The 12,779-nt window shown below is 38.6% G+C and overlaps 1 protein-coding gene across 3 annotated transcripts in view; it reads right to left on the minus strand.

The window, feature by feature from the left end:
* The window catches only part of kank4 (KN motif and ankyrin repeat domains 4), a 43,542-nt gene that overhangs the window by 5,813 nt on the left and 24,950 nt on the right, over positions 1–12,779 (minus strand). For 2 of the 3 annotated variants that reach the window (XM_052559453.1, XM_052559452.1), the window contains 5 exons: positions 9,177–9,244; positions 6,511–8,919; positions 4,558–4,651; positions 2,106–2,339; positions 63–147 (listed from right to left, as the gene is read on the minus strand). In XM_052559453.1, coding sequence (XP_052415413.1) covers positions 63–147; positions 2,106–2,339; positions 4,558–4,651; positions 6,511–8,919; positions 9,177–9,192 — 2,838 coding nt within the window. In that variant the 5' untranslated portion in view covers positions 9,193–9,244. Of the gene's footprint in view, positions 1–62; positions 148–2,105; positions 2,340–4,557; positions 4,652–6,510; positions 8,920–9,176; positions 9,245–10,028; positions 10,500–12,779 lie in introns of those variants that run through there. The other variant, XM_052559454.1, reaches the window with a different exon arrangement.

Below are 12,779 nucleotides of genomic sequence, written 5' to 3' on the forward strand. Positions count from 1 at the left end.
CTCAAGTACTTTAAAATGACATCATTATTAAGGTGCATTTATTTTCAACATTAACTGCTTACCATGTCTTTATTTGGTGATGCAACCTCAGCCATGCGATCTTTCAGGAAATGACAAGCAGCCATGAAGTTCTTATCAACTAACTCACTGCAATGACACAGATTTAGCTGTAATTTAAATCACAGGGACACATCAAACTCATAAATAACACAACAGTGTCTTTTCTGCAGGCTAAAAAAACTTTTTAAAACTTATTAAATCATGCATCAATCAAGACAAATTCTGTAAAATCACTGTCAAATACAGATTGGCTGCAGACCTGAGCCCCAATAGAATATCTGTATTTGATAAATATGAAATAGAATTCGGTTTGGTCATTTGAATCTTGGTAACATTAGTTGAGAATAACTCGTATTAGACTGGCCTCTCAAGCAAATTGTTACCAATATTTAAATGGCATAGACATCTTCATTTGAATAACACAAAAATCTTCATGTACTTCTGGCACATGCAAATTCTGGAAAAGTTCTGTCGCTTGAGTATGAATCGTGTTTATCATTTTACATTCGGTATGTGTGTTTTTAGACCCTTGCATGTGTACTGGTGGGCCTAAAATTGTAAAAATAATTTAAAAACATATTTCTTTGATGGCAACGCTAAATTTTCAGCAGCCTTTACTTTAGTGTCACATGATCGTTCAGACATCATTCTGATATGCTGTTTTGCTGCTCAAGAAACATTTCTTAGTATAAAGTTGTGCATTATTTTAGCGCGATACATATTTTAGAGATTCTATTCTGAGTAGAAAGTTCACAAGAACAGCATTTACTTGAATTAGAAATCCATTGTAACAAAGAAAGAAAGAAAGTCTTACTCTACCCAAAGATTGACACTAACTGTATGATACTATAACATATTAATGGTTGGAACTTGTTGCAGAAGAATATCTTATATGGTTTATTAATATTAACTTAGAACTAAAGCATGATATAAATGGATCTTTGTGTCTGCTGTATGAGAGTGCATGCAGATGAAATTTCAACATTATCAGTAATTTGTCTGCCAACTGTACTAAAACTTTAGAAAATTTGACAAATGTATAATTACAGGATTCCCCTTACTCCCAAATTATAAATATTATAACAAAAACTTATTACAACTTTTTTTTCATAATCATAAAAGAAGAGCACACTCTCTGGCTTTCCCATAAGGCCATGTAGCTTTAAAAGATCTAGTCTTTTTTTGTGAAGCAGTCCTTTAAAGCTGCGGTAGGGAACTATGACGCTCTAGCGGTTAATAAACAGAACTGCTTGCGTCTTGCGGAAGAACATCGTAGCCGGAACTACTTCTCTCTGTTTATGTCTATGAAGAATCACAAAGGTACTGGGTTACTCCGCCGCGGTACCCCTGAAACAATCTAAAATAGTCAGAATATAAACACTTATTATAGGTGCACCCTAGTGATTCAGGACAAGCCAAAAACACGTTTTGGATTCATGGTGTACTCGCTTATTATATACATTTTTCTACATTTTGAACACAAACAAAGTTACGGACCGCAGCTCTGATTGGTTATTTTTTACCGGGAGCGATGGAGTTTCTGCAAATGGCAATAGGACCACTGGGAGGAGCCAGAGGAGCTTGATTTTTTCACAGATTATCTGTCTCATATTCTACTGTCAGGACATAATGACAGGTTTAATAAATATGTAAAAAATATTTTTTTTTACAAAAGTTCCCTACAGCACCTGCAAGTGGACCAGTGACTGGGCATATTAAACTTGTCACTCAGCACTTGTACTTTCCTGCCAGATGATGGACAGAACAAAAGGCAAGACTGTGTCTGATTCATAACAGAGGCTCCTACTTTGGGAAACATGCAAAAAGGGTCACTGTACACTTTAATGTGTAAAGCGATCTCATATAATGAGCTAATAAACTAATGAAAAGGTAAAGGGGATTAGCACAAAATCAAAGTCCTGGGGATCTTGCTTACTCTTTGAAGGTTTGTCCATGACAGAGATGCCATTTCATGTAGAGCATAATATAACTTATCAACCGAGCACTTAAGCCATATGCGCTTTCACCACGGCCCTCCATCTCACCTGACAGGCTGCTCCTCCTGGGGACTCATGGCGGACTGAGCAGCATCAGGCTCCTTAGAGCCCTCTGCCCCCTTCGCCTGAACCCCATCACCTTGCTCCCCAGCAGCAGCAGCCTCCTCCTGGGCCGTTCCACTCTCCTCTCCCTGCTCCAACTCAGGCTCCGAGCTATCCACCTCCTCAACCTTGTCCTGATCCTCCTCCCCACTGGAGTCCTCACTGGAGGTAGTCTCATAGCTGGACACACAGATAACTTGAGTCAAGGGAGCTCTTTTAATTTCATCCCATTTTGCATTAGCAAACTTTTCTATGATTGGGGTTTTATGTCAAACCTGTGTTTAGTTATAACAAATTTTATTTTATTCATTCATTCATTCATTTTTTTTTTTTTTTTTTTTTTTTTTAATACCAGGACATTTTAAAACGATTTGGTTTACATTCATAAGATAAAAGGGTCTTTTAATCTATATTCTGCATAGGCTAATGGCAAACAACTGTAATTTGTTGGCTGTGAATGGACATTTAAAATTCTTGTGTTGATAAGTTGTTCGAATGAGAGGGTTCTCTGTAGGGTCTGAGGGGTTCTTATGTGTTGAGTCTGTCTGAATAATGCCGCTCTTCACGGATGTTTTCAGAGGAATGGCATTCCCACAATTCCTCAGGGACATGGGTGAATGGAGGCCTATAGATGCAGGTCAGGTGATTATACATTTATTAGGGTGGTGAGTATGAGGGCCTCTTTTGAGTAGCCTACTTCAAATCAGAGACACGGAGGCCATGCATTGGTTGAGTGTTATGCTCTTCTGCTATCGTCGTAGTAATCAAGATTTCCAAATGTGATTAGTCTAATAGCTTTGCATACGGCTTATAAATGAGAGAATTGGACAGAAAATGAACACGCTAGGCAGCCAAAGGCGGCGATTCAGCGTTTTGACACTGCTATTTGTGCTCGGCTGACAGCGCTAAATAACAGAATTAAATTATGTTATGGTGGTTTGGGTCAAAACTGTGTGCAAATTCTGAAATCACCAGCTGTCATCGAACAACAGCAGTGCAGGGCCTCTCTCAAGATAATCACAGTCTTTCAGACATAGACGCAAGCCAAATCTGCCTACACTCCCACACGTCTTTTCAAATAATATTTCAAAACAGCAGTATATATAAAAGGTCATACATAAATGTCCCTTGATATTATTCACAAAATACATATTCCAGCATGTTTTGACATACTGATAAGATAAGGTCCTAACTTGTGTTTTGTTAACCATTCATGCATATTAATTCATTAATTCTGAACTGTTCTGCTCAAGGAACCAGCATATTGCAGCATAACAAAATGGGTGCCAATTCTAGAAATCTCTGATATGAGTAACTTAAACATCAGCAATTCATGGTACAGTACTACCACAAGCAAAAATAAATAAATAAATACATTTTATAAAATGTTTGTAAACGTATGTTCTACCAAATATTTTTGGGGGCCATTTAAAAATAAATAAATAAATAAATGCATTTCACTTTTTTTTAATTTTATTTTTTTGTCTTCCATATATTTCAACCCAAGAAAATGCATTCACATAAGTAACATTCGAAGAGCTTTTTGTTTGTTGTTGTCCATAACACATACTGTATGCAAGTTTGAATAGAAATAAGTAATGAATAAAGCATTCCGTATAAATGTATGCTCTCTGTAAGATTGGAAATAAATTTTTTTGCACCTGAAATAAATATGTTGGTATAATGAAGGTTAAAAGTAAATATATTTTCAATATATATATGTATAATAAATATATACATACACGCAATGAAATTAGAGAATTCCAACTTTATGTGCTAAAGAAATAGATCTGTTTAGCTGATTTTAGCGATTCCTTTCTGATTAGGCAGGCCAGCTGTTTGCCAAACTCTATCAGGATAGTTATCTTATTGTTGAAGGCTAGTAAAATACAGCTGAGACAGAACCATCTCTGATGGCAAGCTAAACAAATCATTCATCGGTGCACACAGCATCAGGCAGACAGACAGAGACACAGCGAGAGAGAGAGAGAGAGAGAGAGAGAGAGAGAGAGAGAGAGAGAGGGACAGAGAGAGGACTTTGTTTTTTGTGTCATCTCACTAGGCCTCACTCATCATGCAACAGCTCTCGCAGAAAACAATGCCGACACCTCATGGCCCATTTCAAACAGAGCACTGTGATGAAGGATGAAACAGATTAAGGGATGCAAAGAGACAGGCCGGACATCTGATGTCATGGATGTTGATGAAATAGGCTCATCCTTAAAAGCTTCACATGAAAACACTAGCAGTTGTGATCCTGGGGGAATTAGTAAATGTAAGGCATAACCTTCATTTATGTTCCCCATTAGACTTTTAGGAGTTTTACACAGATAGCAGGTGATTTTATGAAAAGCAGTACCGTTTTGCTGCATGCAGATAAGGATGCCAAAAAACTCACCCTCCATTTACGCCAACAAACTTCAAGTTCTTCTTTGCTCCTCCGTTGCCCTGTTTGTCAGGACAGCCGTTCTTTTTCATGATGGATTTGAGGCCTGATACGGGGGAGATGGTCAGATATGCGAAAATGTAAGCCAAGTGTGCACCTGTTCATCATCCCTAGCACAAACTTAACTCTATGCATAACACAATCCATTTGTCCAACCTAAAAATAAAGAAGTCTAGGAGATATTACTTTTGAATGTCTTGGAATGCCTTCACTAGAAGTAATGTAAACAACAAATAGCTGAACCAGGCACTTGCTGTGCTCCACAGAGTGGGTAAGTCAGATGTACTCATTCATAATGTAGCACACCAAACTGTCAAAACAACTGTTTAGAGTCACAGAGGTAGTTATATTTTAAAAGAAATAAAAAGAGACCACCATTCTCACCTATACCACAAGAGATGCTCATCAGTCATGTGGTCGTAAAAGAGATAGAATAGTACAAAGCATTTCCAGAGATTTGTTCCCTAGTGTTTGTCTGAGATGGCTGAAGAGAACAGAGGTGTGTACAACATAACACAAGACATCAAAGAGTTTGAAAAGCTTCTGGGAACTACAAAAAAAGCTCCAAAAGTCCCATGAGACGGTGTGACACACAAAAAAAGGTCTGGATCAAAATTAGCCTCAATTTAGTAAAACAGGTTGCTTTTAAGTGACCATAGTTCAATATTCAGTGAACATAATTAGAACAAAATAGTATGATTAACTGTTGTTGCAAAAATAACAATGGGTGCCAGTATTTATGAGACCGCATCATTTTGCAAGCATTGTAACATGAGCCAGATGCTTTTAAATGGTCAAAACACATCTCCTAAATTGTCTTGGCATACAGTGAGCAACTTCAATATGACTGTGTCCCTGCCTTGCAACAGACGGGTTTCTGTGCCACACATGAATACATAATCAGGCAAAAATGTGCATATTTGAACTTATTATTTCAAGTTGACTTTCACATGTCTTTAGCGATTAAGATTGTCATCTCTAGCTCCAAAACCTTCTCATCAAACTCAGCAAGGCCTGTTTCACATATCTCCTAAGTAGTTTATTTAGAAGTATGGGTCAACTTCTTTTATTAAGCTGGAATTTTTGCTAGTTATGATTGGACAACACGATGTCAATAGTATTATAAGTGCTTGAATGTAAAGCAGTGATCTCAAACTCAATTCCTGGAGGGCCACAGCTCTGCAAAGTTTAGCTCCAACCAGCTCCAAATAACACCTGCTTGGAAGTTTCTAGTAATTCTGAAGACCTTGATTAGCTGGATCAGGTGTGTTTGATTAGGGTTGGAGCAAAACTGTGCAGAGCTGTGGCCCTCCAGGAATTGAGTTTGAGACCAATGGTGTAAAGTATATGAACTGTGTAAAAATTTAGTATAGGGACCGATTCTCACAACTAACTAGTTGCTTATTAGCATGTCTATTATTAACATATTGTCTGTTTATTAGTACTTATAAAGCACATATTCTTCATGACCATATTCTACATCCCTAATCCTAATCAATATCTGAACTTTATAACGACATACCTTACAATCTATTAATAAGCAGTAAATTAGGAGTTTACTGAGGAAAAAAGTCATAGTTAATAGCACGAATTGGACCTAGAAATAAAGTGTGACCATGATGGTATAGTATTTGCATTTTTCATATGATTGGACAGACGCTGTAAAATATTATATCGATCTTGTCAGTATCTAGAATGTAACCTTTTTACTTTAAAACTCTACAAATGGTTATGAATCCTTGAGGTTTGCAGATTAAATTCATGGTTCATAGAATACAGATTTTTGTTTTTTCTTATTGTTGTAACCTGGTTGACACTTGTATGACAGTCACATCAGTCATTATTGTCTGTTTATTGAGTGCACTGAGAAGGCACATGACTATATGGAATGAGACCTAATCTTACCTGATTGTCGTTCAGTTCCTCCTTTCTGAACAGGTGAGTAAAAGGCAGACAGGGCACTGAGGGACCCTCTCAGGTGGCTTTGAATTGAGCTTATTTTGGAAGAATGAGGTTTCTGAGAGCTCTCTCCTTTTGCATCTTGGCCCCCACTTCCCAGGCTTGCCCACTGCTCATTAAGAAGCCCTTGTATACGATTAACAACCTGACCAATTGCAGCAGGAGAAGCTGTGGCTTCAGATGCCCTTCGAGACTGAAGTTGAGGTTCCTGTCCTTGTGTTTCTCTTGGTTCCTGCTGTGTTTGCAAATCCGAAGTTCTTCCTTCTCGTGCTTTGTCTGTCACTGTGCTTTCAACAACCGGACACTCCTTAGATTCGGTCTCTTGGACTGTGGGCTTAGGGACTTCATTTTCACTGCCCATAGTCTCAACCATGGCACACTCTACCATGACATATTCTTCAGTGTCACTGTCTGCAACAACGATTTCACTGACTTTGGTATCTATAATCCGGCTTGACACACTATCTTTGATATCACCCTCTTGTTCTTTGTCAGACTCTGTCTTCTCTAGCATTTCAGAGACCTGTTTACCACTGTTAACTTCTAGATTATCCTGGCCTTCAGTCTCAATTGCCTGGTCAAACATGAGAATCTCTACCCCTACGATTTTCTCTGCTGTAGTGACTTGTGCTAATATTTCAATGTCTCGAGCTTCTACTATATTTGTCTGAGTGCTTGAGCATTTAAAGTCTGTTTCTTTGGGTCCCTCAGCTGGTTGAGGTTCTGTTGCGATTCCTTTCTCTACTACACATTTGCTGTCTGTACTGACTGATACATCACATGTCACAACTGGTTCAGATAGTGGCTCTGCATCGATAGGACCTTGAACTTTCTGCTCTTTCACTTGATCAGTCAGTTCCTGTATTCTCTGATCCTTTTGTTGATTCTCATCCATCTGTTCTCTCAGTAAGGCATTTGTCTTCTCTAACTCACAATTGGCCTTGTTTAGACTCTCTTCCAAAGTTTTCAATTTTGCTTCCAGCTCCAGGTTAGTGATACATTTCTGTTCAGCAGGTTGGGCTATTGTAATTTCTTCGGTTGTAATTACACTTGGTCCCTCAACCATCGCAGTGTCTTCTTTAGTGGATGTACATTCAGATGCAGCAACAGATTCCTCTGATTCTGAAATCCCTTGTGACTGTGTAGACTGTTTATCTTCCAACAACGTCTCTGGAGATCTATCCTGCTTTTCTGCTTGCTCTGAAAGACTCTTTGGTGCTTCTTCTTGAAGTGCAGACTCCTGCAAAAGTCCCTCTGCTTCATCTGGATCAGTTGGAGTTTCTGCTTTGTCTATGAGTATTACTGGGACAGACACTGGAGCTGGCACTTGTTGCTTCTCTGACTCTGTATCAGTTACTTTTTCAGACTCCTGCTCTACAGTAACCTGCACCACAAATTTTTGTTCCTGTTGTTCTGTGGTTTTGTTGGACTGTGCTGCTTGAACCATTTCAGGATCAGCTGCAGTATCTGTGTAAATGGAAGGAGCATCTTTCTTTTCACTTACAGCTGGAGGAACAGCACTGTCTTGTGCACCAATTTGAGGAACCTCAATCTTTTGCTCAGATTTGTGCTCTTGAATTCTTTGAAGCAGTTCTTCCCTCTCCGTTCTAAGAGAGCATATTTGAGCCCTCAACTCAGGGATGGTCCTGACTTGCTCTTCTAACTCCCGCACCCTCTTCAGTGCAGCTGTGATCTGTAGATGCAAGCTGGCCCTGTCCTGGGGAACACTGCCTCTCCTGTCACCTCCATCCGCTGGTCGAAAAAGCCTCTCAGTTGAGCCATTCTGTGATTGGGAACTCTGCTCATCGGTGGAATCTGAACCTTTCCTACGTGGAACATTAATAGGCATACTGGACGCTCTTAAAAGGTGAGGCCTAACATTAAGACTCATGGGCTGTTCTTTATCAGATGAAGTCTGTACTTGAGATACTTCTGCTGCCTTTGGTGAGGGGTGGTAAGAACTCACAGGTTTCTTTGACTGGCTGGCAGGGGAGCTTCCACCGGTGCTACTGCTACCACTAGTGGCATCACTGGCTCGGAACTCAAAAAGCTGCTGGACTTCAGTAACACGTGACTTGGGTTTGGACCCTAATGTGGAAGTATTGGCCCATGTGTCTTTGGCTAGAGGTCGAGCTCCATGCCCAGGAAGGCTGAAGTTGCGTGGCAGTGTGCTGTACTTTGGGCCCCTGTTCTTGCGTTGGATGTGCACCCTCTTGATTGTGTTACCTTTCTCTATGTCATCTACATACTTCAGGAAGTCCAGATCCAGGTGAAACCCATAGGGGGTCTCCACAGAATATGGCAGCTGTTTACGCTGTACTCCACTGTCTTTGGCCTTGGAAGAAAAGCCATTTGCTGAAATACAGGAACATATTACACATTTTACATGCTCTCATTGTAATTCCAATTCAAGCAGCCATTGTATTATTGAGCATATGGAGCAGAATTAGTCAAGACAACAAAACAGTTGATGATGCTATCACTGTGCAAGGATTTGGAAGACATTAAATGCAAACACTGTTTTGCTATCAACCCTTGTATGAAGACGAGTGGAAGGAATATATTTACACATTTAAAACTGTAAATGACAAAAAACAGTCTGGCATGCTTACCATTTTTCTTGTCCATTATTTCTGTTTTTGCAATATCATGGGTGGAATCAGTTGTAAACACTGGAAACCTGTAGGAAGATCAAATGTATAGATGTGCATATCAGTGACAACCATAATTATTTGTCGGTTCCTGTACAAGTTATAATACTTACTTTCTATGCAACATGAATTTAGATTATTTGTTTGTACCATTTTATACCACACCACTACTAAAACCACAGTGACATTGTAATTCATTCTGCTAAATTGACTCCAGATGGCTCAAAGTTTATGTGGGGTTGATTTAGGCAATGGAAAACTATTTTACCATTTTAGATTTAGGATTCTTCAGGGGCTTACGTAAGGCCGCTGATCAAAATACATCATGTTAATAAAAACTGATACACCCTCAGGCTTCAGGTCTGCAAATCTGCTTGCCGAATGTTCCCACTGTCCTATCTTGAAGTCATCTTAACCAATATACGTAAATGTGGCAAGAAAACATACTGCAGAGAAAGGTTGCTCTCGCTTGACTATAAGAAAACTAACTGCTGCCTTTGATTTAGCGTGGGAACAAATACATTTCAGCAGTCACTAAAGATCGCTTCAATTTTTGTTATTCTAAAACAACATCATACTATAGGTTGAACTTTTAGCTTTTTAACAATGATATAATCTATTGTGTATGATTACTGTGCCATTTGGAAATTAATAATATTCAATAGAGCCCTTTAGATGTAATTATATTGTAAAAAATATTCATGAAATGTGAACCTTCTGGTGAAGATGGTCCTTTTCAAACCTTTTGCTTTAATCAAAACATAGTCAAACCCCTCAGGGCATGTTTGCAGATCATGAAGGGAGAAAGATTACTCAAAGATGTGTCATCTGGCTCTCATTTCAATGTTGTAATCTGAGCCAAAGGCATGGAATTTGGACAGTCTGGAAAAGGATATTCTTCATAGTTGCTATTCGACGATGTTTCATGAAATCTGGATCATTGGCTGGCTGCTGGATATCCAGATCTGGACAAACCGGCAGAGAAAAAAAAAAAACTTTGACCACTTGTAGCTAAATTTACAACAACATTTTCACTATGCACCATCAAGAACAGAGCCTTCTGATGAAGCTGTTTGTACCTGTTGGAGATATGTTTTTCACAAAGTACAAGCAAGGATAGAAATATGCCTCGGTTGCTTTCTAGAAATGGGTTTTGAGCCATGGTTTGGTTGAAAAGACAAGCGCTAAACATTCTGAAGCAAAGTGATATAACAGAGTGCCAAAACGGCATTTGATGATCAGACCATCATTCAGCTAGCTCCCATGATTTTCGTTCACAGTACATTTACTCTAGAAAATAATGTTTTAAAATTGATGCTACCGTGAAAGAGAAAAAGAGAGGAGTAGGGGTTATAGCTCTAGGGATGCAATTAGAAGGTTGCTGGTTTGGTCACCACAAAGACCAAGCCATGAGCAATCACTGTTGTGACCTTGAGCAAAGCATTTAAACCCAGGCTGATTCAGATGGACTGACCTTTTAGTAATTGTACTGTAAAGTCTGTTCGGATAAGAATGCCATTTGAATCAATGGATCTCAACTGATTTCACTTCAGGGGAACGTTTTTATATTGGACATCGAGAGGACAATTACAGAAAAAAGTCATACAAAAGTAAAAAAAAATTATAGAAATGTTGTAACTGAAACTAACTTCTTGGCATACTGTAGGTTTCTTCATGGTTTTTGAGGATGAGGGTATGCCATATGACATGCCCATGCTGGCATCTGACTAATCTGACAAATGAATTTGGATACGGAAACTGAAATACTTAAGTTTGACTTGACATCTCTTAAGAAAATAATTATCAGATGTCATAATGCTGTTAAAGTGTTGTTGCTAGAACTATAATTAATGTAATATTGATAATCTTAATTAGACTCCTTAGTGTAGAACCAGCCTGCAATTTATCCTCAGGTTTCAAGGTAAAACCCCATAATAGTGTGAGTCTGAGCTTGACTGACGGCTGAATCCCCAGAATCCGACACAGTGCAGCAAGCATGGAAAATGTACAGCTTCTTAAATCCTCCTGGAGAAGAAAGGAACAAGGCAGGGACGGTAGGGGATAAGGGGCATCCCCAACCTAAGAAATGTTTAATGTGATTCAAATACACTGTCTGTCGTTGAGTCTTAATTAGCCAGAGCTGGAATGCAGCTTGTAATTGCTGAGTAAAGTGAGGCCTAGCCACTTGTCAATTATCCACATGGAACCGAAGAACACAACACTGCCTTCTTTAATTAGATACTGAAAAAGAGAGAGAGTGAATAAGTTAAGAAGCGAGTGGGAGAGAGAAAGAGAAAAGAAGATGGCAAATCATGGCCACTGGAGAGAAATTATTTTAATAAGAAGACTTTCATGCAATCCTCTATTGGCCTCATTTGCAGGAATGTTTTAACTTATCAGCGGTGATTTAGTTAGGCTATTTGAGTGAGTACATCTCAAGACTTCATGTTTCTAGTTTGTTTCAAGATCGCCTTTCCTTTGAAAGATAGTTTGTTGTGAACCAAATGTTTAGAATCAACTGTTTTAATTGCACCCTGAAAAATCATTCAGTTTGACTGCAATACCGCATGCATTATATACATTCAATTGGTTGACCTTTTTTTATCCTGCTTTAGCTCACAAATAACCCAACAAACCATGTACTGGTAAGCTATAATGGAAAGTCACTGTTTATTTAGCTATTCACAGCAGATTTAATTCAATATATCTAATCAAATTGCAGTGAAGGAGCAGAAGGAAATCAATCTTATTTGCGGTCTTTGTTATAAAAATGCACACAAACGTGTACACACACAAAAACCACCTGCAACCCTAAAAGCTCAGCATCTAGTGCTGATTAAGAGTGCTGAAGCCTTGAAAATAAATCGAACCAAACAGAGCCAAAGGCAGCAGAAACTGCTTGAACAGCCAACAAAACAACATCTGTGGGCATTCTCAAGGCATGCCAGCTGGACAAGCAGGGAAAGAGCGTTAATATTCCACATACCTGTTATTCATGATCCTCAACATAACCCTGAGATTTCAGGTCTGAGAATGCACAGATTCAATATTTTATCAAACAAAACTGATGACAACTTAAGGAATTTAAGACATAAGCAACAGTTTTTTAGCTCCATATATAACATGCTGGGGGAATATAAGATATTGTGGCCACTAATTAAAAATTAAATCCCACAGCTTGTTAATTTATTTTATTAACAATTTATTACAACTTATCTACAATTTAACTAAAATGAGAATGCATTAATAAAATGTGGCAATGAATAAGGGAATAAATAAGGGAACTAATATTTAATTTGTGGCCACAATATCTATTTTCCTGCTGGTCGTGCTGGGCTTCACAGTATAGAGTAGCATGCAGGAATCAAATTATTAAGTCTGTATAATATTTTTGACATAAATATTACTTTGATATAACTGCATTTTCTACAATTAGTTCCAGTACTCAAATTTGATTGGTTGAACAGTGCCAACAAAACTAGGCCTATTCGTCACTGTCAAGCTACAAGTTACAGCAGTAGGTGGCAACAAGTCACTTGCTGTTCTGAAATGCCTACTTTCATA

The sequence above is a fragment of the Carassius gibelio genome, chromosome B6, assembly GCF_023724105.1.
Source record: "Carassius gibelio isolate Cgi1373 ecotype wild population from Czech Republic chromosome B6, carGib1.2-hapl.c, whole genome shotgun sequence".
Classification (NCBI taxonomy): domain Eukaryota; kingdom Metazoa; phylum Chordata; class Actinopteri; order Cypriniformes; family Cyprinidae; genus Carassius; species Carassius gibelio.